Source organism: Bufo gargarizans, chromosome 9, assembly GCF_014858855.1.
Source record: "Bufo gargarizans isolate SCDJY-AF-19 chromosome 9, ASM1485885v1, whole genome shotgun sequence".
Classification (NCBI taxonomy): Eukaryota; Metazoa; Chordata; class Amphibia; order Anura; family Bufonidae; genus Bufo; species Bufo gargarizans.
In genome coordinates, this window is record NC_058088.1 from 8,236,355 (window position 1) to 8,263,071 (window position 26,717).

The 26,717-nt window shown below is 42.1% G+C and overlaps 1 protein-coding gene and 1 pseudogene across 1 annotated transcript in view; both read right to left on the minus strand.

Annotated features, from left to right (window-relative positions):
• The window catches only part of LOC122946089, a 442,759-nt pseudogene that overhangs the window by 220,301 nt on the left and 195,741 nt on the right, over positions 1–26,717 (minus strand).
• Positions 5,067–26,717, minus strand: part of LOC122946090 (3-galactosyl-N-acetylglucosaminide 4-alpha-L-fucosyltransferase FUT3-like) — a 40,200-nt gene continuing 18,549 nt past the window's right edge. Inside the window, exons 2-3 of the mRNA XM_044305426.1 lie at positions 10,854–10,919; positions 5,067–6,190 (exon numbers count right to left, since the gene is read on the minus strand). Coding sequence (XP_044161361.1) covers positions 5,083–6,183 — 1,101 coding nt within the window. The 5' untranslated portion in view covers positions 6,184–6,190; positions 10,854–10,919 and the 3' untranslated portion in view covers positions 5,067–5,082. The remainder of the gene's footprint in view (positions 6,191–10,853; positions 10,920–26,717) is intronic.

The following is a 26,717-nucleotide window of genomic DNA, read 5'->3' on the forward strand; positions in this document are numbered from 1 at the left end:
ACAACCAGGGCACCTCACCCAACATCAGGCCAGGTCTCTACACTCAGAGTGAGCCCCAAAGGAACTAGTGTCTGCCTCTCATTCACTGCCACACGCCTGCCCAGGGTCCTCCAAAAAGTGAGTAACCCTCGATTGCCCATACCGTGACCTCACTGCCGCTATACCCTGCAGGTCTGGCGTGTTGCACCTGTGTTGATAGTGAAGAGAAATTCTGTACCAACTGTAGGTGATGTTGGCAGCGAGATATGTGGGTGGGGCTGTGTGTGGGTGTGGCCTGAGGGTGGGCAGGGACACAGGGGCCCCATAATCTCCTATTGCCTGGGGGCCCCATGAGTTGTCAGTCCGCACCTGATGACCAGGTACAAACAAATCCACTGTGATGAGATGAACTCCAGTAAACACTCAATAAATCCATAAAATGTCTTCTTTATAGTATAATCACATTGAAAACCACCTGCCATAGATGTGATGTTTTTTGCTCTGTTTAGCAACTCATGGGTGTTCCTTCTTTCCTTCAGAAAATGAGTGACATATGAACAAATATTCCCCCACAGGTAAATTATGGATTACATGATGTGGTTACTGCTTTTAGCATGTGCAGCATCCTCCTCCAAGAGCCACATTATTCTGCAAAGTGCAAAAATATCTTTGTCATGCTATATATGCATTTACTGTATATTTCGTATGCACATGGTAATCACAAGTCATATCTTTAGTCACCACTAGATGGGGATGGTGTCATTCAGTACAAAAAATACCTGTCACAGTCTTTGTTGTTCGTCGTGACACATTAGCCGTACATGCTGGTTGTCAGGGGCAACGCATTGTTGTCGCAGCATGTATGGACTTTGCTTCCCTTCTCCTCGTTCCTCCCCTGTCTGGCGCTGGAGGGGTTAACTTCCTAGCTGGGTTTTATCACCTGTGGCTTCCAGGCTGGAGTCAGTTGTACTCCAACCTTGGTGTGCGCTGGAGTTATGCTCCTGGTCTGGATTTGCCATCTTCCTGTGTGAGGGCCACTTTGTGGGACATCGATGTCTCACTGATGTCTTCTATGTCATCCTGTTGTCTACCTTCCCTTCACTACCCTTGCGTATGTTTGGTGATGTTTATGTATGGGTGTTTGTTGTCTTGTTTAGTGGTTGTTACATGTCTGGTCTGTTGTTGTCTGTAGTCCAGCATGTTTGCTAGACATGTTCCCTGTGTGAAAGCCTCCGAAAGGGGGTCTCAGGGTTCCCCGTAGGGGGAACCACAAGTCAGTGTGCAGCTCTGCCGGGGGTTGCCATGCATCCTGTCTGCATGGGGCTCCGGTTGTTGTTGCTGCGGCACGTAAGTGCGTGTTGTTTCTGGGCACTTGCCTGCCAATTCAGTAGCTGTGCACTAGGCCAGTGAGACTCCTGTTAATCCGTGTCTGGGATGAACAAGTTGTCTCAACCCTTTCTTTATTTGAGGGATTATCAGGGCGACTAGGTTCCTGGGTATGAGCCATCCTACCATACAGGTCTGCTCATACAGTGAGTAGAAAGGGCCAGGATTAGGGAAGCAATAGGAGGTTCCCTTATCCTATCTCTCAGGCCTAGTTGCTCTTCTCGCTCCTCATTGTACGATGGGGGGTTTCCCCCACTCCACACCATTATAAAATACCCCTTTATAATGTGCACCAGTACAAAATATACCCCCTCATAATGTGTGAAAGTACTAAAACTACTCCCTGATAATGTGCACCAGTGCAAAAAATCCCCCCTTATAATGTGCACCAGTGCAAAATAAATGCCCCCTTATAATGTGTACCAGTACAAAAAGTACCCCATTATAATGTGCACCAGAACAGAATATTCCCCCATTATAATGTGCACCAGTACAAAAAATATCCCCTTATAATGTGCACCAGTACAAAAAATATCCCCTTATAATGTGCACCAGTACAGAAAATGCCAACTTGTAATATATGCCAGTACAAAATATACCCCTTTATAATGCACAGTACAACCGAACCCCCTTATAATCTGCACCACTACAAAAAATATCCACTTATAATGTGTACCAGTACAACCCCCCCCCCCCCCCCTTACATACAAGCTTACCTTTTAGATATGATGTAATGTCTGGAGGTTACAGCAGCACTGGAGCGTTATATGAGGAGCGGCTGATATCAGTCACATATGATGTAATGTCTGGAGGTTACATCAGCACTGGAGCGTTATAAGAGGAGCTGCTGATATCAGTCACATATGACTGTGGATAAGTCATCAGTATCTGATCGGTGGGGGTCTGACATCCGGTGCCTCTGCTGATCAGCTGAGAAGGCATCGGTGCTCCTGTGAGCTCTGTGCCCTTCTCTGTTCTTTTCCTAGGCCATGTGATGTCACATTCATTGGTCAAGTGGCTTCAGCCCCATAGAAGTGAAAGGTGCTGAGCATGATACCAAGCACAGCCGCTATACAATGTACGGTGCTGAGCTTGCTGAGCTGTGAGGAGGCCGTGGTGCTACTGCGATTACTTCAATAAACGTATCTTTTGACTGGGTGGTTCATCTAGGACATGAAATGTCCACGTGTGGCTGCTGTCCAAACTACTGACTGTACATAACAGACACAGTTATCAACTAAATGAGTTGCTTAAGGGCAATCTGGACACAAACGGATACATTTGTGAGATGGATCCCGATGCGGATCCGTCTCACAAATGCATTGCAATACTGAATCCGTCTTTTCGGTTGTCGTCCGGAAAAACGGATCCGGTATTTTTTTTTTCCACAGAGTTAATGGTCTGCGCATGCGCGGACAGAAAAAACGGATCCGTTTTTCCGGAACACTTGGGGCCAGATCCGGCATTAATGCATTTCAATGGATATTAACGCCGGGTCCGGCATTCCGGAAAGTGTTCAGGAGAGAAAACTGCTGCGTGCTGCGGTATTTTCTCCAGCCAAAAAACGTAAGAGAAACTGAACTGATGCATTCTGATGCATACTGAATGGAGTACTCTTCATTCAGAATTCAATAGGATAAAACTGATCAGTTTTTTTCTGGTATTTAGCCCCGAGGATGGAACTCATCACCGAAAAACAAAAACGCTAGTGTGAAGGTACCCTTATGGGAAGCAATTTGATATAGTGCAGTGCACAATACTGTTCTGTTTAGCACACTATATTTTGTGATTAATGTGCATGAGACTGAAAAATTAACGAGTAATATCTCCAGCTCTAGGGTGGACCCGCAAAATCAATTCCACTGGTGGGCCCTAGGCACCAAGCCCGATTAGATCCTCAGATCAGACCCCCATATCAGAGACTCAGATCAGACCCATATATCAGATCTCAGATCAGACCCCCATATCAAATCTTCAGATAAGACCCTCATATCAGTTCCTCAGATAAGACCCCCATATCAGACTTCAAATCAGACCTCCATATCTGATCTTCCAATCAAACCCCCATTTCAGATCAAACCCTATATCAGACCTCAAGTCAGAAGCCTTATCTTCAGTGACTGTCCCCCTTTACCGTTATTTAGGAGGCCTACCTGCTTTGACCTTCGTTTTTTACCATTTATATATTTAAATAATTTTTTGGGATTTGATTTGCTCTCTTTTGCCACCCGCTGGATTTTTGCAGATTTTATCTCCTTTTTACAGATTTTATGATGGATCGATAAACAGATGGATAGATAGATAGATTTTTTTTCTTTGTGTTTCTAGCCATGGCAGCGTGCACCCGCGCATTGGGATGTGCTGACTGACCCCCTTTTTCTTTGCAGTGTGTACTGGAGGTGTGGCTGACTCCATTTAGTCTTGCACCCCTGACCAGCCTGTCTGCCCCATAGGCTGATTTTAATCAGTGTAGGTATAAAGCTGTAGCCTGCTCTCCCTGGCATCAGGAGAAGTATAGAGTGGACTCTCATTGCATTCATTGGAAGCCGTCTGGCACCAGGAGAGGTATAGGGTGGGCTCAGCATGCATGTTGGTACCTGCATCCCCTAAATTTAATGGAGGCCATTTTGGCACCAAAAATGATAAAAACCAGAGTGGACCCAGCATGCATGTGGAACCTGCACTCCCTGAATTACATGGTGGCTGTTATGGCACATAACAGGTAGAATTTAGTGTTAGGTTCCCGTCTTACAGAGATCGCCTTGACGTGTGGCAGACGGTCCAAAATAATTGTGTACAAAATGTATTTGTCAAGAATCTCAAATTTACCAAATAAGCGTAGCATTTGCACCAGAATATTTTCTATTGCTGTGGCATGATTTTTTTTTTTCTTAGATAGATAGAATGGATGAATAGATCGATATTGCTGTTGCATTTGTGTTTTTTGCTTTAGAATTTCTAGCCACAGTGACATGTCCTTTTGCATTTATTAAATTGTACAGGTTATCACAAGGAGGGGAGTCAATCTAGAGTAAGGTCACCTCGCCATGGTAGATGGGCAAATATTTTTTATCAAAATGTATTTGCTTTATACCTGGTTTATATTTATATAGTGAGTGCAGCATTAGTAGCATTTAGAATCCATGTATTCAGTATTTGCAAAGAGCTGTTACATTGTGTTTTTGCTATTCGATTAATAGTAAGACAGACAGATAGGTGGTGTAAAATCCAGTCCAGACAGGACCCTTTGGGGCGCACATCCCATTGTCTATATATTTCTACTATTAGTAACGAACTTACAAGCTCAGCTTGACTCTGATGACCACACACAGCTAAGAACTGAAGACTATCAGGGGTGTAAAGAGAGAAAATGGCCACAATACAGTTACCCTTCACTTTAATTATATTCACTCCTCGTTCCATTGTGAAATTTAATTTTCTAAATGTGAAAATGTAATTAACACTCGTACATCAATTATAAGAATAATATAGAGTGATGACCTAGTGACCGAGAGTTTCTGAACCACCACAGCAGCTGATATAACACTGAGTAGCACCAGTACTCATCCACTGATACTGTAGCTCCTTTAAGGGATTCCTTCCACTTCAATTAGTTTCACATGTCCTTTATCTTTATGGGTCCTTTAATTATTTCAACCTACTCGTGTTAGAGTAGAGACAGTAGAGATATCGGTTTTCAACTTTCCAGGTCAAAAATTACACATCTTCCAGAAACCACTTTTCCACACTGTGAAGGACCTGGTAAACAGGACTTTCTCTGATGATTGCACATATTTTGCAGTAGCCATATGATGCTCCTCTACTAAAAGCAACACGATATTGAAATCTCCAGTTGAAAAACTTCCTGTACTTCTCATCGTCCTTGTCCAACTCTAGAAGATAGGCAGCCAATTCCTTAGGACTTGTGAAATCATCGACGTGAATGAAGGCATCTCCAGGGACAAAACGTTCATAGTTCTTCCGAGATGTTCCCAACACAACTGGAACCGCCCATGATCCAAAAGCATTGGACCACAACTTCTCGGTGATATAATCCTTGTAGACTGAATTCTCAAAGGCGAGGTAGAACTTGTACTGAGATATGGTGGCATAGAAATCATCCCAGCTTAGTTTCTTGTGCTTTGCTCCATATACATCAATAGTGATGTGATTCTTTAGCTCCTCATAATATGCAATGCGGGGGGCACCAGAGTACCACTTACTGACGACCCAAGAGACCAGCTTGGATTTTTTTGGAATGGTAAAGTTTTGCCCTCTCTTTTTTAATGGCTCCATCTGACCATATGGATAATGTATATCTGAATCGCGCCGGAAGGTCATGGTCATGTTGAATAGGTTATCTAACATTTTCAAGTTCTGGATAATCCGTGGTGGTTCCATATTGTACCAGATCCAACGCTGAAAATTAGGTTTTGGCTCTTGGGGCAAAGAGTTTTTATCATACATAATATCTGCGTGATGAATAAGGACAGCATCGGCAACACCATATAGACTTCTATCTACTGTCAACTTGCATCCAAATATACCATATTCAGGACACTTATCTAAAGGAGATTGATATCCCCAGGGCCACTTCCAAATGAGGACAATAATGTCCTCCTCGTGTTTCTTTGGGGGGGTTGGGCTTTTAACTGCTGTCTCATTTTGGTTCTCTTTTTCTTGACAAATCAACTTTTGAATATTTGTTGACACCCCAGAGGCGATACTTGCACGTTTCCATACAAAGGATAAGATAAACAGGAAAAGAAAGAGGACCAATATATTTAGATGTTTGTAGTTGACTGAAGCCAAGATCATCTTTAGTCTGTAAGGAGATGGAGCATACAAATATTAGTTGTGTAGATTAAAGGGTTTCTGTCATCAGAAATACCTAAATTAAACTGTCTGACATTAACGATGTGCTAATGTCAGCTAAACCTAACTAGCCTATTTCTAGTTTTATCCATGCCCCCGTTACTCCTTAAATGTACCTTGTATAATATGTAAAATAGCCTCTAGGAGCAGGGGGGTGTTGCTCCTGCTCCTAGAGGCTCTGTTCTCCCACCTCTGTCACCTCTCTCCAAGTCTTGATTGGCAGGCCCAGGCAGCGCTTGCATCCTCCTGCTGGCCCTGAGTGCATGTTAAATCTCGCGTCTGCGCACTGCCGCTCAGTATTTGGCGCAGGCATAGTGAAGGAAGGACGCTCACTGGCTGCCGACTTCCTTACTGCACCTGCGCTGAATACTGAACGGCACTGCGCAGGCGCAAGATTTACCATGCACTCAGGGCCAGCAGGAGGATGTGAACACTGCCTGGGTATGTCAATCAAGACTTGGAGGGAGCTGTGTGTCTCCATGGTACATGGTACAGATAATCCCTGCAAGTAGTCGGATCTGGCAAATATGCTCTCTTACATCTATCAGCATTGCCAGTTTTGGGTCGATTCGGTTGATATATACCATCTCTAACTCTGACCTCAAACTAAAGATATTACATTTTACATGTTATTGTCAATGTATGATTGACCCATTTTGGATCCTCAATTTTGACATTGATGTTTTAATTTTTGCAATCAAATTTTTATTGTTTGATCAACATATCTATCTATCTGAAGGCTTGTTTTGTTTGCAGGGTGAGTCATGGTGCGGAATAGAAAAAACAGTGTCTTTGGAATTCAAATGGGTGCCTGATTCATTGAGTCAGCATGCTCATGGTCATGCCAAATTTCTACTCTAGTTTTGCTTTTAAATTATATATTTTTTTTTCAAAAACATTTTTTATTAGTTCACAAGACAAGCAAGTACATAGTCATAACAGGTAAAGATCAGACATCGAGTCTAGCGAACATTTTCAATACAATATTGTTTTTCAGAAAAGACATAACATAGCCTTTCAGTAACATATAACATAAACATAGCTCTCTCCATGGGATACACTATCATCACAAGTCCCAGTTTTAATAACCTTGACCGGTAAGACATAAAAGTATGTTTTATATAATACCTCGAATATGTCATATGGTTCCTGCTAGAGAGAAGATCAACTCTTTAAGGACCCTGTTGTAATCTGCCCAAGAAACCATTGAGTTGTTCCTCATTATATGTTCTATTTCCCCATCAGAAAGAATATGTATAAGAAAGCCACGCCATTTTTTAACAAACTTCCCAATTTTCTGCTCTTTATGCCTTTCAACCTCCCGTCTCTCCAGGGCCAACAGGTCTTTCAGGTTCTGAAGTAGAGTATCTCTTGTGGGGCACAAGGGCTGCAGCCATTGTGCTAATAAGCACTTCTTGGTTACCATACATATTGCGTGAAATAAAACCGTCAATTTTTGCTCCACCCGTCCCCCATCACCCTCCGTCTCCCTAAAGTGGAATAAATAAGTTATAGGTGAAAGTGGTATTTCTAACTTCCAGACATCTTTAACGAGAGTTGCGACCTGATTCCACAGTTCAGTGGACTTAGGGCAAGTCCACAACCCATGAAACAAGTCGGTCCTCTGCATCTTACACTCTGGACATTGTGTTAGTCTGTCCGGTTTCTCATTTTTGGGGGGAAGATTAAAGGCATAAATGGCGTTGTGCATGATCCTAAAATGCGTGTCCCTCCAGGTTTCATTTAAGATGTGCTTTCTCAACGTCCACCAACCTTTTAATATTTTCTCTTCCACCTCTTGGTCCTCTAACAATCTAGCCCAGGTCCTGAAAGCCTGCTTAGGCAACCCATCTCCCAGAGCTTCCCTAACCTGTGCATACAAACATGATATGGACTGTGGTCCTGCCCCTCTGCGCAATATTTTATCAAAGGCATTCTGTCTGGTTTCCTTTGGGGGGTCTAACAAGCAGCTGGAGAGGAAATTATGAACCTGCGCATATTGTATGCTTTGGAAGGGATTTAGCCCATAAGATTCTATTGTTTCTTGTCGCGTTAGCCATCTACCTTCCATGTTGTGCAGTAGGTGTGCCGCTGTCAGTATCTCCTTATCCCTCCATTCCTTAAATAGTTTGTTGTTCTTTCCCTGAGCGAAGTCAGGGTGCTCCCATAAGGGCAGATACTTGGATACTCTCTGGCTAAGGTGGAAGCGCTTCCTGAGAGCCCTCCAGGCTGCCCAAGTGTGTCTGAAGAGAACAGAGTTTCTTAGGCGCAGCGGCAGGCCCTTCATGCTCGTATGCAACAAGGTACAGGGATCAAAGCGTGCTACCAAGGTTTTCTCCAGGTCATGATCAGAATAGCAGCTGGTCTCCCTTACCTAGTCTATTATATGTCTGAATAGGCAGGACAAGTTATATAACCGAACATCTGGCAGATTCATGCCACCTTTGATTTTAAGTGCCATTAACTTTTTGATCCCTATCCGAGGGCGTCTGCCTTTCCATAGAAAGTGGGTGATTTCGCTGTGCAGTTTGGTAATATCCGCATGTTTAATTAATTGAAGCAGCGTTTGCATGGGATATAGGAGTCTAGAAAAGGTAATCATTTTGATTAAATGGACTATCCCCAAAAGGGATAAAGGAAGTCCCTGCCACCTTCTCAGTTCCTGCGAGATTTTATGGGACAAAGGGGTATAATTTAATCGGTATAATGAATCTGCCGTATGCTCCAACCTGATTCCCAAATACTTGATGGTGTGCTCGGCAACTGGTATGCCATACAGGTGCGTCCCTCGCTCATCAGAATTGCTTCCCCGGCCAAGGTACATCAGTGCGCATTTTGCTACATTTATTTTAAAACCTGAAAACGAACAAAAATTTTCTATTTTATCCAATATCATCTGGAGTTCCTCCTTGGGTTTCCCTACGAAAAGTAGGATATCATCTGCAAAAAATATTACCTGTAACACCTTATTCCCCACATGAATGCCAGTAAATTGTCCTCTTCTATTCAGATAACAGACAAGGGGTTCCACCGCTAAGTTAAAAAGGAGGGGGGACAAGGGGCACCCCTGCCTAGTGCCTCTATGAAGTTCGAAGGGAGTGGATAAAAAAACCTGGTGTACTAATGCGAGCCTGGGGTTTATCATACAGCTTCTTGAGGTAAGTTCGAAAAGATCCCCGAAAGCCCATCCTGTCCAGCACGCGCTCTAGCCATTCCCAGTGCATATTATTGAATGCTTTTTCAGCATGTAGAGTGACCACAGCGGGCGCCAGACCCGGCTGAGACCCTCCGGCCCCTCCATCCATGGTCGCCAACACCCTTCTTATGTTCGTGATCGCTGATCTCCCCTTAACAAAACCCACCTGATTTGGGCTTATCAAATTGGGCAATATTTGCGCCAACCTATTAGCCATAAGCTTAGATTGTATTTTTACATCCTGGTTTATTAGGGAGATCGGCGATACGAGGATGGGTCATCAGTGGGTCTATCAGGCTTGGGCAACAGTCTGATGTGAGCCATGGTCATCTGAGTTGTAAAGTTCCCCCCTTGCAAGGTCTTGTTTCCCAGAGAAGCTAAAACTGACGCTATCTGAGAAGTCAATATTCTATAGAAGTCCCCCGAATAGCCGTCAGGTCCTGGCGCTTTATTTCCCGGTAATACCTCTTCTTCAGTAATCAGTCTATTCATACTTTCTAGTTGTTCCAGTGAGAGGGTCGGCAAGGTCACCTTATCAAGAAAATCTTCCCTGTCTCCCACCCTTTGATCAGGTGCGCCGTAGAGTCTAGAATAGTAATCTCTAAATACCTGTAATACCTCATCTGGATTAGATATTATCATTCTGGTTCGATCCCAAATCCGGTGCAGGTGGTATTCTGGGCATCTTCCTTTTGCCAAATTTGCTAACAGTCAACCTGCCTTGTTGCCAAATTTGTGAAGTTCAAGCTCCCATTGGGCCTTATAGAAGTTCTCCCTCCTGTCAGCCCAGAGGTCAAAATCCCTTCTCGCCTCAAGCCAAATTTGTTTGTTGGGGAGAATAGGACTGTATAAAATCTCCATAAGCTCTTTTAACTCGGCAACTAGACTCCAGATATTTCTCTTTAGTGGCTTTTTTCAATCCCGACATATAAGCTATCAATCGACCCCTCAAAACTGCCTTGCCCGCCTCCCAGAATAACAGGGGATCTGAGACGTTCTTGGTTCAGAGAGCTGTATTCCAGCCACCACCCTCTTACCATCTCCACAAAGGAATCATCCTTTGCCATGAAAAAGGGGACCCCCCAGGGGGCGGAGTCAAGCAGCCGAGCCGGATGCAGCGCATGTGAAGAGCTCTGCTGCTGACCGTGCCTTCTGAGCCTTTCAAAGCTCTTTCAAAGCTAATATTTCTTGCTAAAAATTGGCAAAACGGGCAAGGACAAGCCTAGGGACAACCTAAGTAGGCTCAAAGCCTCTGCTAGCCAGAGCGATCTGGACAAATTTGTGAGAAGAGCCGAGCCCAGAGGCGAATCCAAGATGGCGCCTGTGCGCCGCTCAAGTCCAGAGGAAGACAAAGACCTCGATTCAGAGAGGGACGGTGATAGCGATCAGGAGGAAATATTGCAGTCGGAAGACTTACCTATCTCTCGGGACTTCATGAGAGACCTCCTGCAAGATGCCCTTGAACCAATACGCCGAGATCTGTCTGAAATAAAAAAAGACATGCGCCAGATGAATTCCAAAATGGAGGCGCTGGAGGCGACACAGCAGGTTATCATAAATTTCAATGAACAAGTCTCACACAGCCTAGATGAAGCACAGGCGCCTGTGAACTATTTATACTCCCTGATAGAAGACCAGGATAACAGGGGGAGAAGGAACAACATCCGTTTAAAAGGGATCCCTGAATCGGTGTCGCAAGAAATCTTGAAGCAGGAGGTGGTCCAATTATATGGCCGTCTGGTGACCGATCGCCAACCGGAGGACTTTGAATTGGATAGAATCCACAGAGCGCTACGTCCAGCACCAAGACCGCAAGACCCTCCGAGAGATGTTATATGTCGGCTCAACAAATTTGCCATAAAGGAGGACATTTTGTCTGCAGCGCGCAACAACAGAAATATCGAGATAGAGGGATCCACAGTGTCGTTATATCATGATTTGTCGCCGATGACCCTCAGGAAACGGAGACACCTAAAACCCTTTTTGGACATTCTTGTTCAGAACAAGCTGTCCTATCGATGGCTCCATCCGTTTGGCTTACTAATTAATACGCCGCTGCGCAAACAAGTTATAAGAAGCCATGCTGACCTTGTAAGAGTTTGTGAGGTTTTGGACATACAAGGATTGGACATCCCTGACTGGTGCCCGGCGCAGAATATGGCGAACTTACCTGAACTGCCGAAGCAACGTCCCCAGAGGTCCAGGAAACTTCCCACCTGAAGGAGAACATAATAGTCTTGGACTTTGCGTAATCTAAGAACGAGTAATGTGCGGTTTTTCTTCTCTGATTAATACTGTTCATTGCTTACACTGTGGTCCCCTGCTTTAAGTGCGTTTTTCTTTTTCTGTTTTCTATCCTCCTCCCTTATTTTGATCTTACTTCAAATAAGTATGAGATGTAATGTCCTGGAGGTGAATATTGCACGATATTTTACTCTTTTACTTTTTATTTTTTGTTTTACTCTTTATTCCTCTACTTTGATTCTTCATCCTTACTCTTATACAGCCCAGGAAAACTTCTATCAGATAGTCTAAATGCACCACCCTATGTACTACGGATTCTAGTACAGCACAAGAATAAGACACATTAGGGATTTGTGGGTGTAATACGCCATCTAGTGGATATAATAATATACTGGGCCAGGGATAATTTAAAATGGAGTGTGGCAAAATGGAAGACTGTTCTGTGGTCAGACGAGTCACGATTCAAAGTTCTTTTTGGAAATCTGGGACGCCATGTCATCCGGACCAAAGAGGACAAGGACAACCCAAGTTGTTATCAACGCTCAGTTCAGAAGCCTGCATCTCTGATGGTATGGGGTTGCATGAGTGCGTGTGGCATGGGCAGCTTGCATGTCTGGAAAGGCACCATCAATGCAGAAAAATATATTCAGGTTCTAGAACAACATATGCTCCCATCCAGACGTCATCTCTTTCAGGGAAGACCCTGCATTTTTCAACAAGATAATGCCAAACCACATTCTGCATCAATCACAACATCATGGCTGCGTAGGAGAAGGATCCGGGTACTGAAATGGCCAGTCTGCAGTCCAGATCTTTCACCTATAGAGAACATTTGGCGCATCATAAAGAGGAAGGTGCAACAAAGAAGGCCCAAGACGATTGAACAGTTAGAGGCCTGTATTAGACAAGAATGGGAGAGCATTCCTATTTCTAAACTTGAGAAACTGTTGTAAGAAGAAGGGGAGATGCCACACAGTGGTGAAAATGGCCTTGTCCCAACTTTTTGGGGATTTGTTGACACCATGAAATTCTGATTCAGCATATTTTTCCCTTAAAATGGTACATTTTCTCATTTTAAACTTTTGTTCCGTGATTTATGTTCTATTCTGAATAAAATATTAGAAGTTGGCATCTCCACATCATTGCATTCAGTTTTTATTCACGATTTGTATAGTGTCCCAACTTTTTTGGAATCCGGTTTGTAAGATTATAGCATCTGATTGTCCTTCACATGGTGAAGTTCCAAGGTTAATGAGAATACCTTACGCACCAACTATTTGCTGTACCCCCCCTTGTTACTTTTTCCTTTATCTTACCACACCCCGCCTACCCGTGTATGTCTACTACTACTTGTTTTGTATGTGGTTATTTACTTATTAGTATAAATGTGCGTGGTGATCCGCTCCATGTACTTGGATATGTTACCAGACTATTGACGTTGTCATAGAGATATCCCTGATATGCATTATGTCATCTTGTATCTGTGTCTCAGATATGTATCTTTTATATCAAAGTGTCAATATGTATGTTTTATTGGCTGATAAAACAATAAAAAGAGTTTTAAAACAAACAAAGGGGACCCTCCACAAGAAATCTGTGCCACGCGGGGTGGAGTCTGTAATAGCCAGCACCACCGGGGAGTGGTCGGATATCACCAGGTCACCTATAGAAACATCCCGTATCCTATGCAATAGATGGGGGCTTGCTAACCAGTAGTCGATAAGTGACCATGAGTCATTTACATGAGAATAATGGGTAAAATGTAGTTTGTCTGGGTGTAATACCCTCCAGGCATCTAGCATGCAGAGTCTGAGAGAAGATGACTCACCATGTCAGCATCTGGTCTATCCATCAACCCTATTTGCGTCGCCCTCTGTCGGTCTTCCAACTTGCTTACCACCGCATTTAGGTCTCCACCTAGAAGCTTATCCCTCGTGGGGTCCTGCAGAATCTTAGCGCCCAGTTGTGTGAAAAACTGGCCCTCGGATACATTAGGAGCATAAATGTTATAAATAGCCATATCTCCCCCTGGATAAGACAAAGCAAAAGCCGATATTCTACCTGCATCATCATTAAAGATGGCCTGAGTCCTCTGTGTTAGGTTTTTATGAATCAAGGTCAGGACTCCCGCCTTCCTATGAACAGCAGAGGACCCATATACTTCTCCTTCCCACATTTTCGCCATTCTATGAAAATCTGATTCTTCTAAATGAGTTTCCTGCAGAAGCGCAATATCAGTGCCTAGGCGCTTCAGGTGCCGGAGAATCATCATGCGCTTCTGCTGGGAACGCAAGCCTTTTACATTCCAAGTAATTAAATTGAGCATGATATGGTATCTACACACCAAGAACCTGTGATTGCGCCCCCCACATAGACAGCCAAAAAAGTAAATAACAGTAGAACCTGAAACATGAGGTTACAAAACCGTGCCCTGTAAAAAAGAGCGTTAAACATCAGAGAAACTGAAACGAAAGTCAGCATTTTATGCATTCTGAACTTCACTTTTTTCTGGTACCTAGCGGCACTCCGTCACCTCTTTTAGGCTTGGTATAGGAAGGCCCAGGAGAAAGAGGAGATGGAAAGAAAGAGGGAAAAGAAAGGTCCTCCACGTCAGGAACCTGCAAACATATTACTCTTCAGGTAAATGCCCCATAACGCATAAAACATGAGGTATCAACGACGTGGTCTATGTTGCTCTTTCGCCGGCATCTTGGAGGTGTCCTTATCCCGCTGTCCCTGAGAAGATGTAGTAGCAGTCGGGGGCCTCTGCAACGCTCTGGATCCTCCGTTGTTTATAGTTGCGGCCTCCTCACTATCCCGAATATAGGGGCCTTGTGCAAAAAAGGCTTCAGCATCTTTAGGAGAGTTAAAAGTTTTGTAAGATCCATCAGCACATTGGGCCCGAAGTAGTGCCGGGTAAAGTAGCTGAAAGCATATATTTTGGCGGAAGAGAGAGGTGCAGACCTCACTGAACGCCCTCCTTTTCTTCGTTACCGCTGCTGAATAATCATTGAAAAGTATTACCGTGGAACCTTGAAATGTGAGCGTTTCTTTCCGAGCCCGGAACGCCCACATAATTTCTTCCTTGTCTGTGAAGTCTAAAAACTTCATAATTACTTGCCTTGCTTTAGGCATGTGGTCTGAATGACCCTCCTAACCCTCTTTGAACGGTCCCAGCCTGTGAACTCGGTCTACTCTGCGAGGGGAAAGATAACCCCAGGGCTCTGGGTAGCTCTGACTCACAGATACGACGTAGTTCAGGGCCCTTTATGTCCTCTGGCAGCCCCACCATGCGCACATTGCTTCGCCTGGAGCGATTCTCCAGATCATCGATTTTATCAGTAAGTTCACCAATTGTGCTCTTCAATGTTGAAATAGACGTTCTGCTGCGCTCAATGTTTTCTTCTGCACATGCTGTGCGCTGCTCTAACTCGTCTATTCTGTGCTCTTGCAGGTTAAACGCGTCCTGCAGGTCATTCAATGCTGTCTGCACCGTGCCTGAAAGGGAGGCTTTTAAGTCAGGGGCTAAATTGCTTGCCACTTCCAGGGCTAGTTTTTTAAGGTCCTGGGGTGAGAGGGCATTTGTATTTATTAAGTCCTCCTTGCCTTGTGTGCTGGGCTTGTGGCCTGTGTCCTCTCCTTCTCCCATATTCCTCCCGCTCCTGAGCAGGTATTTTTCCATCCGCGGCGTGTAAAAGCTCCAGTTCGGGTCCCCACCCTGTGGGGAGCAAATGAGCCTTGCGGCGAGCTAGAAATAGCGGAGAAGTTGCGGAGGTATACGGAGCTCCTCTCTCGCGTGTCACGCCATACCAGCGCCGGAACCGCAAGTTAATTTTTTTTTTTTAAACATCTCTACGTCCCATTATTTTAACACCCCTAACTTTTTTTTCCCATTAACTGAGGTGTGTAAGGAAGGAAGAAAAAAGTTTCAAGGGAATGTTCACATTGAGTGCAGCAACACCTGAAGAGTGTGCCGTTCTGCTATATGCGCAGCTGAATATACAGGGTAGGCCATTTATATGGATACACTTTAATAAAATGGGAATGGTTAGTGATATTAACTTCCTGTTTGTGGCACATTAGTATATGTGAGGGGGGAAACTTTCCAAGATGGGTGGTGACCATGGCGGCCATTTTGAAGTCGGCCATTTTGAATCCAACTTTTGTTTTTTCAATAGGAAGAGGGTAATGTGACACATCAAACTTATTGGGAAGAAAAACAATGGTGTGCTTGGTTTTAACGTAACTTTATTCTTTCATGAGTTATTAACAAGTTTCTCTTTGTTTACAGCCATTGACATGTTGCCGAGGTTAACACGTGCGGAGCGGATAGAAATTGTGTTGATGTCTGGTGTGATGTCTGGTGACGTTGTGGGCCAGTTGAATGGCCCCCAAGGTCTCCCGATCTGACCCCCTTAGACTTTTATCTTTGGGGTCATCTGAAGGCAATTGTCTATGCTGTAAAGATACGAGATGTGCAGCACCTGAAACTACGGATACTGGAAGCCTGTGCTAGCATTTCTCCTGCGGTGTTGCTATCAGTGTGTGAAGAGTGGGAGAAGAGGGTTGCATTGACAATCCAACACAATGGGCAGCACATTGAACACATTTTATAAGTGGTCAGAAACTTGTAAATAACTCATGAAAGAATAAAGTTACGTTAAAACCAAGCACAGCATTGTTTTTCTTGTGAAATTCCCAATAAGTTTGATGTGTCACATGACCCTCTTCCTATTGAAAAAACAAAGGTTGGATTCAAAATGGCCGACTTCAAACTGTCCGCTATGGTCACCACCCATCTTGAAAAGTTTCCCCCCTCACATATACTAATGTGCCACAAACAGGAAGTTAATATCACCAACCATTCCCATTTTATTAAGGTGTATCCATATAAATGGCCCACCCTGTACAATAAAAAGCTTGTTTTAAAGCTGTGCAACCTACTATTAACTTTTTAGTTGGAGTGGGGGGGGGGGGGGAGCTTTAATTTTTATCTTTTATTCCATTTTTTGGATCAGTTCTGATATTCCTTTGTACAATACATTGCAATACTTCTGTATTGCAATGTATCATGTTGCAGAAGGATGGGTTTATGTAATCAGGGACAGAGGAAGCCCTCCCTCTGTCTAACCACAAAGATGCCATGTTACAGATGTGTCCACACTTAACTGATCACTTATCTCAACATGTCCTGAGATGTGTGTCACGAAATGACGTTATAGCTAAATTGGATAAATTGCAATACAACGTTCAGACAGCAGGTGGCACTTTTTTTTTTTTGAACAATAGTTTTTATTAACATTTTCATAATAAAAATTAATAAAATAAAAATAGGTTACATTCTGAAAGAATTCAGTCACATGTACAAGATTGTAACATGAGAGAAATTAAGGCACTTTTGAAAATTTCTAATGAAGAAAGAAATTACACTTCATAGGACAGATACTCTAATACCAATAATAAGAAATGACAATACAGGTACTTAATACTGAGATATATACAAGTAAGCAAGTAATGGGATAGAGAGCATGTAGATTATGATCTAATAGATGCATTAGGAGGTATTTTGCAATTAGAGTCATTCAGCCACACGTCCCAATTCTTTAGAAAGACAGATTTCGAGTTGTTAGCTGATGCCCATAAACCCTCAAATAGGCAGTTGTTATCTAGCGTTCTGAGAATTCTATTGATATTAGGAAGGTTACCAGATTTCCAACATGCAGCAATTTTCAAGCGAGTAGCAAATATTAAATGACTGGCAACGGATCTAAAATGATAGGGAAGGTCTATAAGACCAACAGATAGCAAAGCCATCTTAGGTGAGGGATCAAAAGGGTAACTTGCTAGAGATGATATGAACTCAAAGATTGATTTCCATAAGCATTTAACTGTTAAACAGTCCCACCACATGTGTATATAAGTGCCAGAAACATGGCCACATCTCCAACATGCTGGGGAAATTTCAGGAAAAATTCTATTTAGATAAACAGGAGTCCTATACCATCTATATAAAATTTTCCTCGCTCCTTCTAAGTGATCAGAGCATTTAGAGAGTTTAGAAACAGAGGAAAAAACTTCATTCCACTCTGAATCTGTGAGATCAGAGCCCAACTCAGAAATCCACACGTCCAGGGTATGTTTCAAGGGATTTGTATTTGATTCTTTTAATAGCTGATAACCTTTAGTGATACCTTTATCCAAACTATGTGTCATGAGAATCCAATCCGATAGAGAGTGGTTGTGTGAAATAAAGTGAAAGTTTCTTGGGGATTGAAGTAAGTGTCTTATTCTTAGATACTTATAGAAATCTGAGTTGGGGATGTTGAACTCTTTGTGTAGGTAAGCAAAATCAACAAAAACATCATTTTTCCTCAACTGACCTAAATCAGTAATACCCAAGGAAATCCAATTACTAATCCGTAGGTCTGGAATGGCTAACTCACAAACTTCCAGAGGCAAGGAATAGACTGAAGTGGTAATTAATTTTTCTATTCTAGCAATGGAATACCAGATGTTATGTATTGCATTCAGAGTTGATAGAGAAGAGATTTTTTTGATACCAAAGACCGCTGTAGCGGAGAGACGTATATTTATATCATGGGATCCCATTATATTTTTTTCAAGTAAAACCCATTTTTTTGAAATGTCATCTTTGTTCAAGTATCTCATTTGATCAAGTATAGAAGAGGCATAATAATGTTTAATAGAAGGGACATTAAGGCCACCTGTATTGAGTGATTTGTTAAGGATAAGTCCTTTCACTCTGGGTTTGAATTTCCCCCAGATGTGACGGTTGATTAAGGCTTGCAGTTTTGTTATATAACCATTGGGAATAGCAATTGGGATATTACGGAACATATAAATAATTTTGGGTAGAATCACCATTTTAATTGCAGCTATTCTTCCTAACCATGAAAGCGAGTCCATTTTTAAGTTGTTTAAAGAGTCGCTAATTTTATTGTAAAGTGGCCAAAAATTAACTTTGAATAGTTTGCTAGTAGGGAAGGCGAGTTGAATGCCAAGATATGTCAATGATTCATCAGCCCAGGGATATTTGTACGAGTTGGAGATCAAACGCTTGGTAGTTCGAGATAAACCTAGGTCAAGAATTTGGGATTTATTGATATTAACTTTATAAAAGTAAGCTTTGCCAAAGTTGGAAATAATATTATTGATAGCATTTAATGCAGTGGTTGGGTTTGATGTTAAAATTAAAACATCATCTGCAAAAAGTCCTATGCGGTGATCTGTGTTTCCCACCGTTATCCCTTTAAAAAGAGGGGAGGATCTGATATGTTCCGCGAAGGGTTCCATTGCCAGGGCAAATATTAAAGGTGACATGGGGCAGCCTTGTCTGGTTCCATTCTTAATATTGAATGGAGCAGACAAAAAACTAGATGAGTATATAGAGGCACTGGGATTAGAATATAAAGACATTACTGCGGATAGGAAGAAATCTCCAAATCCAAACTTTTTCAAAGTTGCATGAATGTATTTCCAATGTATCCTATCGAACGCCTTCTCCGCATCCAAGGAGAGGAGCAGAGAAGGCGTTCGGCTGGCATATGCCACATCTAGAAGATCTATGAATCTCCTAGTACCGTCTGATGATTGTCTGTTAGGAACAAAACCAATTTGATCATTGGCTATTAAGGAAGGAAGAATGCTAGATAATCTCTTTGCTAAGATTTTCGCAAACATCTTTATATCAGAGTTTAATAGAGATATAGGTCTAAAGTTAGCCGGTTTATCTGCAGGTTTACCAGGTTTTGGGAGCGTAATTATCAGTGCATTTAACATATCCTTGGGTATTGAGTTTTGATCTGCTATTAAATTGAAGGATCTAGTTAGAAAGGGGTTTAAAATGTATGAGAAATTTTTATAATATTCGTTTGTAAGTCCATCTGGGCCAGGAGACTTATTATTTTTGAGAGAATGAATTGCTTCGGATATTTCCAGATGTGTGATTTTAGAGTTCAGAAATTTACTTTGGGATGAGGTTATAGACGGAAGGGAGACGCCATTAAGAAAGTCATTAATATATTCATTAGTTGGTTGAACAATGTCAGATGTTTTTTCCAGATTGTATACATTTTCATAGTAATTAGCGAATTCCTCTGCTATGTGTTTGGGATTGTATAGTTTTTGACCCTGATTATCATATAAAAAGGGGATTCTTGATTTGACTTCTCTTTTTTTAATTCTATTAGCCAAAATTTTTGATGCTTTATTACCTTGAGAGTAATGGTCTGATTTGATTTTACGAAGGTGGAATTCATGTTTTTCATGAAGATGGAGGTATAAATGATGTCTGGCTGTTTTTAATTTGCTGAGAGTTTTTGGATCTAAAGAGGTCTTAGAGGAGTCCTCCAAGGTTTTGATATCAGCTAGTAATTTATCTAGGATTTTCCTTCTATTTTTCTTTTGAATAGCTGCATGTTTTAACAATACACCTCTTATAAATGCCTTGTGCGCACTCCATAGTGTAATATCTGATACCAAATTATTGTCATTAGTTTTAAAATATTCTTTTAGTGAATTTTCTACGTCTATGCGTATGGAGGAATTTTGGAGTAAAGAATTGTTGAGTCTCCACGGGGAATATATTCTGTTGCTATACGTGTCGTCTAGTGTAAGAGTAATAAACGCATGGTCGGACCACGTTATATTAGAAATTGTTACCTCTAGCACTTTTTGAAGAAGCCACTTATCTGAGACAAAGAGGTCAATTCTAGAGTAAGTGTTGTGTGGGTGTGAAAAGAAGGTGAAATCTTTTCCATTGGCATGATGAACCCTCCAGATATCAAGAAGTCCTTCCTGAAATAAGAAATCTCTGAGGTGCGAGTTTTTAGGAGAGGGGGGAGGAGAAGGAAGCCTATAAATTGAGGAGTCAGGGCACATGTTAAAGTCGCCGCAAATCAGTAAGGATCCTTGTTTAGAATCCTGAGCGAATTTAATAGTATCTGATCAGCATTAGGGGCATAAAGATTAAGTATTGTGTATCTAGCATTGTTTATGTCACATATAATGATAATATATCTACCCTCTTCATCTAATGTTATATTATGACATTGAAAAGCAACAGAATTCTTAAAGCCTATAATCACACCTTTTCTTTTTTTTGAAGCTGGTGAGAAAAAAGTGTGCGGAAAGGAGGGATGAGAAAATCTGTAGGAGTCTTCCTCATTAAGGTGGGACTCTTGAATACAGATAATGTCAGCTCTCTGTTTCCTCACCTCATTCCAACATGCTGAGCGCTTAAAGGGACTATTAAGACCCTTAACATTTGCAGAGAAGACTTTTATACCTTTACTGGCCATCTTGAATTTTAAGGTAACATGCTAAAGTTTCTGATCTGAATTGATTAACTAGTAGTGCGTGAATAACATAATAAAGTACCCAAAAGTTACCGTATAGTAATTGTGGGGATCGTAGAATTGTACCTTTGGTTTCAGTTAATTGAGAAGGTAGCGGTAGACCTTTTTTGTGTAACCATGCAAAACAATAAGTTAAAACATAGAAAATAAAATAAGTGGTAAATAACAGTAACATAACAATGGTCTAACAGTGACCACAAGTTGTGATGTACAGTCATGTGAAAAAATTAGGACACCCTTTGAAAGCATGTGGTTTTTTGTAACATTTTTAATAAAAGGTTATTTCATCTCCGTTTCAACAATACAGAGAGATTAAAGTAATCCGACTAAACAAAGAAAACTGAAGAAAAGTCTTTTCAAGATCTTCTGTAAATGTCATTCTACAAAAATGCCTATTCTAACTGAGGAAAAAGATAGGACACCCTTGCCCCTAATAGCGAGTGTTACCTCCTTTGGCTGAAATAACTGCAGTGAGACGGTTCTTGTAGCCATCTACCAGTCTTCGACATCGGTCTGAGGAAATTTTACCCCACTCCTCAATGCAGAACTTTTTCAGCTGTGAGATGTTTGAGGGGTTTCTTGCACGTCCAGCCCTTTTCAAGTCACCCCACAGCATCTCAATGGGATTCAAATCTGGACTTTGACTTGGCCATTCCAGGACTCTCCATTTCTTCTTTTTCAGCCAATCTTTGGTTGATTTACTAGTATGTTTTGGGTCATTGTCATGTTGCATGGTCCAGTTCCGCTTCAGCTTTAATTTTCTAACTGATGGTCTCACATGTTCTTCAAGCACCTTCTGATACACAGTAGAATTCATCGTGGATTCTATGATGGTGAGCTGACCAGGTCCTGCTGCAGCAAAGCAGCCCCAAACCATGACACTTCCACCTCCATGCTTCACAGTTGGTATGAGGTTCTTTTCTTGGAATGCTGTGTTTGGTTTACGCCAAACATGTCCTCTGCTGTTGTGTCCAAATAATTCAATTTTGGACTCATCTGTCCAAAGAACATTATTCCAGAAGTCCTGGTCTTTGTCAACTTTATCTCTGGCAAATGTCAGTCTGGCCTCGATGTTTCTCTTTGAAAGCAAAGGTTTCCTCCTTGCACACCTCCCATGCAAGTTAAACTTGTACAGTCTCTTTCTGATTGTAGAGGCATGTACTTCTACATCAACAGTAGCCAGAGCCTGCTGTAGTTCTCGAGATGACACTTTAGGGTTTTTGGAGACCTCTTTTAGCATCTTGCGGTCTGCTCTTGGGGTGAACTTGCTGGGGCGACCAGTCCTGGGCATGTTGGCAGTTGTTTTGAAAGCCCTCCACTTGTAGACTATCTTCCGGACAGTGGAATGGCTGATTTCAAAATCTTTTGAGATCTTTTTAAATCCCTTCCCAGACTCATAGGCTGCTACAATCTTTTTTCTGAAGTCCTCTGACAGCTCTTTTGCTCTCACCATGGTGCTCACTCTCACTTCAACAGTCAGGAGCACACCAAACTAAATGTCTGAGGTTTAAATAGGGCAAGCCTCATTCAACATGCAGAGTAACGATCTACTAATTATGTGCACCTGGTGTGATATACCTGTGTGAGATCTGAGCCAATTTAAGAGGGAATACATGTGAGGGTGTCCTATCTTTTTCCTCAGTTAGAATAGGCATTTTTGTAGAATGACATTTACAGAAGATCTTGAAAAGACTTTTCTTCAGTTTTCTTTGTTTAGTTGGATTACTTTAATCTCTCTGTATTGTTGAAACGGAGATGAAATAACCTTTTATTAAAAATGTTACAAAAAACCACATGCTTTCAAAGGGTGTCCTAATTTTTTCACATGACTGTATCTCACTTAGTATGGGAGGCGTTAGGGAGACAATGGATTAGGGAATGTGAACACTTAGATGGAATATGTGTTCTGAAAGGTAGAGCAACAGGGTGTGGAACCCCGTAAGAATAGTATAACAAGGAAGTATACTTAAGGTAATATAGATACTGTCCAGAATAGACATCATGGAGGATTTCTTCCCACTTTGGTCCACTCTGGAGTTAGATTAAGATGGCTTCTGTCCGAGGAAGGCCTGTTAGAAGGAGAGTTCATTGCTTTGTCTTTGACTTTGGTGCCCTCCGGTGGCACAGTAATGTTCCATTTGGCAAAGGCTTCTGACGCTTCCTGAGGAGAAACTAGAACAGTTGATGAGTTTTGATATCTCACAATCAGCTTAACAGGAAAACCCCATTCGTAAGGGATATTGTTATCCCTTAATGCTTTGGTGTATAATTGGAATTCGCGCCTCCTGCTCAGTGTCGCTGGCGAGAGGTCGGTAAATAGGAGGACATTACAAAATCTTTCCGGGATATCTGTCCTCTTTTTTTGAGCTTCTCTCATCAGGGAGTCTTTTAGATGATAAAAGTGAATTCTGGCTAGAACGTCTCTGGGAATAGAGGCTGGTAGAGCTTTGGGTTTAGGAACCCGGTGTACCCGGTCTATAATTAACTCTGACCCTGGGGTATCTGGTAAATATGACACTATAAGATCCGCAATAAAATCTTGCAGCTGAGAGTCCAGAACGCTTTCAGGAATGCTTCTGAATCTAATGTTGTTTCTTCTGGAGCGATCCTCCAGATCAGCGATTTTAAGTATGATAGTTGCTATGTCGTCTTCAACCGCGTTGTGATTATCTACTAGAGAGTTATGCGCTGTGACAAATTCCTCCATTTTTTCCTCTAGGTGTGCGGTTCTTTCTCCTATAGCGACTATGTCTGCATGAATGACAGAGATCGTCTCTTTAAAGTCGCCATGGATAGATTTTTTTAGGTCTGCCAGCATGTCCTGCATTGTGGCAACTGTTAATCCAGGGTCTTTACCTGGTGAAGCAGGGTAAGTATCAAGGGGAGGGCTGTATGGCTGTTGCTCACTCACCCTCTTTTGTTTTTTAGGTTCCTGTGGAGCTGGAGAACCGGATCCAGCTGAAGAGGGAGACCCAGAAGATCGCTGGTCGGGTGCCGCTGCAGAGGACGGACAGGGCTCTCCCTCTGTGTGGCGGGAACCGGCGCCATCTTGTGAAGATCCTGGAGCTGGATGGAAGAACGCCGTCATCTTCTGAGGCTGCGATCCCTTCTTCCTTCCTCTGGTCATCATCGGCAGGTCTGCCGGATCAAGGTCCGTCCTGGGGTAGGTAAGTATATTAATTCCTTGCTGTAATTAAGTCGCTTTGTGCCGCAAACGGAGTTCCACAGCCGGAGCCCTGGCACTATGCGACCTCTCCTCCCGGCATCCGGCCACGCCACCCTTTTTTTTACTGTGCAAAGATTACTTACCATATATTTTGACCTCTGCCATTGTTCACTACAATTCTGTATGCCGTACACTATGATTTAGATACACTTGGTGTCAGTATAGTTTAGTATTATTATATTCAAAATAACACACACCAACCACAGTATTCTGCAGAGAGTATTATATACATTTAACAGTCCCATTACATGTTACAAATGTACATAATACAATTCAGACACATTGGGTGTTAGTAAATACCACAATTTTTGCATGACATTTAAAATACTTATTGATTATTGATTGTCTGCTGAGCTGTGTATCTAATCCTATCATGTGTGATATTGCCTGCTAAGTTGCATAGCTAATTCTACCATGTGTGATACTGTCTGCTGATCTGGGTATCGAATTCTACCATGTGTGATACTATCTGCTGAACTGTTTACCTAACCCTATCCTGTGTGATACTGTCTGCTTAGCTGTCTATCTATATTTACCATGTGTGATATTGCCTATCTTTCTTTCTTTTCTTTTCTTTCTTTCTTTCTTTCTTTCTTTCTTTCTTTCTTTCTTTCTCTCTTTCTTTCTCTCTCTTTCTTTCTCTCTCTTTCTCTCTCTTTCTCTCTTTCTCTCTCTCTTTCTCTCTCTTTCTCTCTCTTTCTCTCTTTCTCTCTCTTTCTCTCTCTTTCTCTCTTTCTCTCTCTTTCTCTCTTTCTCTCTCTTTCTCTCTTTCTCTCTCTTTCTCTCTTTCTCTCTCTTTCTCTCTTCTCTCTCTTTCTCTCTTTCTCTCTTTCTCTCTCTTCTCTCTTTCTCTCTCTTTCTCTCTCTTTCTCTCTCTTTCTCTCTTTCTCTCTCTCTTTCTCTCTTTTTCTCTCTTTCTCTCTCTCTTTCTCTCTTTTTCTCTCTCTTTCTCTCTCTTTCTCTCTTTCTCTCTCTTTCTCTCTCTTTCTCTCTTTCTCTCTCTTTCTCTCTCTTTCTCTCTCTTTCTCTCTTTCTCTCTCTTTCTCTCTCTTTCTCTCTTTCTCTCTCTTTCTCTCTTTTTCTCTCTCGTTCTCTCTTTTTCTCTCTCTCTTTCTTTCTCTCTCTTTCTCTCTCTCTTTCGGGTTTAGAGGTGATGTCGATACTTGCTGGTAGTGAAGTCATTTGCATATTTTAAAAGCTTGATTTTTAGTGAAACCAAGCCACAGACAAAGGTAAGAGCCCTATATAGGGAATAGTCGTCCAATCAGGATTTTAATATCCCCAAAAATGAGTTTGGGGGGGGTGACAGAAGCCCTTTAAGTATCCCATCAATCAACTCCTGCTTACTCCTCGGCTTTTTTCAGACCTTATAAATCTCCTGGAATTCCATACAGGTGTAGTACACCGGCACAGCCAACGCAGGACCTACCTATAAATGACATCCTTGCCTTCTCTGGGAGAGCTGTACCTGACTGTCATCACCCCAGAACTGGCCGAATTATTGTTTGCCACAAGTCACGGACAGCTACAATCTTCCAAGAGCATGAGCCGCATGCAATGTACTGGACCTGGGTCAAGCCTGTGAACTTTGATGGCAGTCGGGCAAAGAGAGCTCTGCCCAGCAAAATGGAGGATATTTTATCCAGATGCTGGAATAAGTTCAGACTGGGACTAACAGAGATTGGCATTGGCCGTGACACCATGAATGCCTTGCTACGGATGCCCAGAGTCCAGCCATGGAAGAGCCATAAAGAGCTAGCATCCCAGCAGCCATTGGGACGTTTCATTCCCTTCCCAACTGTTTTTCACTTTAGAAATTTGACAGTCTGAGAAAGTTGCAAGTTATTAGATTCTGTAAATTAACAGTTTTATTGTGTGAGAAGACATTACACAAGAATTTACTTAGATTTGTGTGATTGTTTTTGCTGGTGTTGTTGTAAGTAAAATATTCTTTAAAACAAAATAACCACATGTATCTGTTGGGTTTTATATTTTAATTGTAAAGTAAAAATATGACTGTTGGCACAATGAACACAGAAGGACAGTAAATAAAATACTATAGCAAAAGGTATAAAAAATGTACTTTACAATCAGAAGTGTAAAATACAACTTTGGGACTGTGAGTGATTTAACCCTTTCCCAACCTATTCTATATGGGGAGGAGCGATGACATTAGTGTTTGCTCCTCCCAATAGTATGAAGGAGATCACTACATGTAATAGCAGCGGTCTCCTTCAATAACGAGCAAAGCAACGATTCCCAAGTAATAATATAACCATCGTGCCCTCAGTATTTATAATGCTGCCCCTGCAGGTCCCCATGTAGTTCTAATGCCCTCTGCAGTTATAACTCCCCTGTACTGTGCCTTGTATTATAATGCTCCCTGAAGTGTCTGTGTGTATAGTCAAGTCCATAAATATTGGGACATGGACAC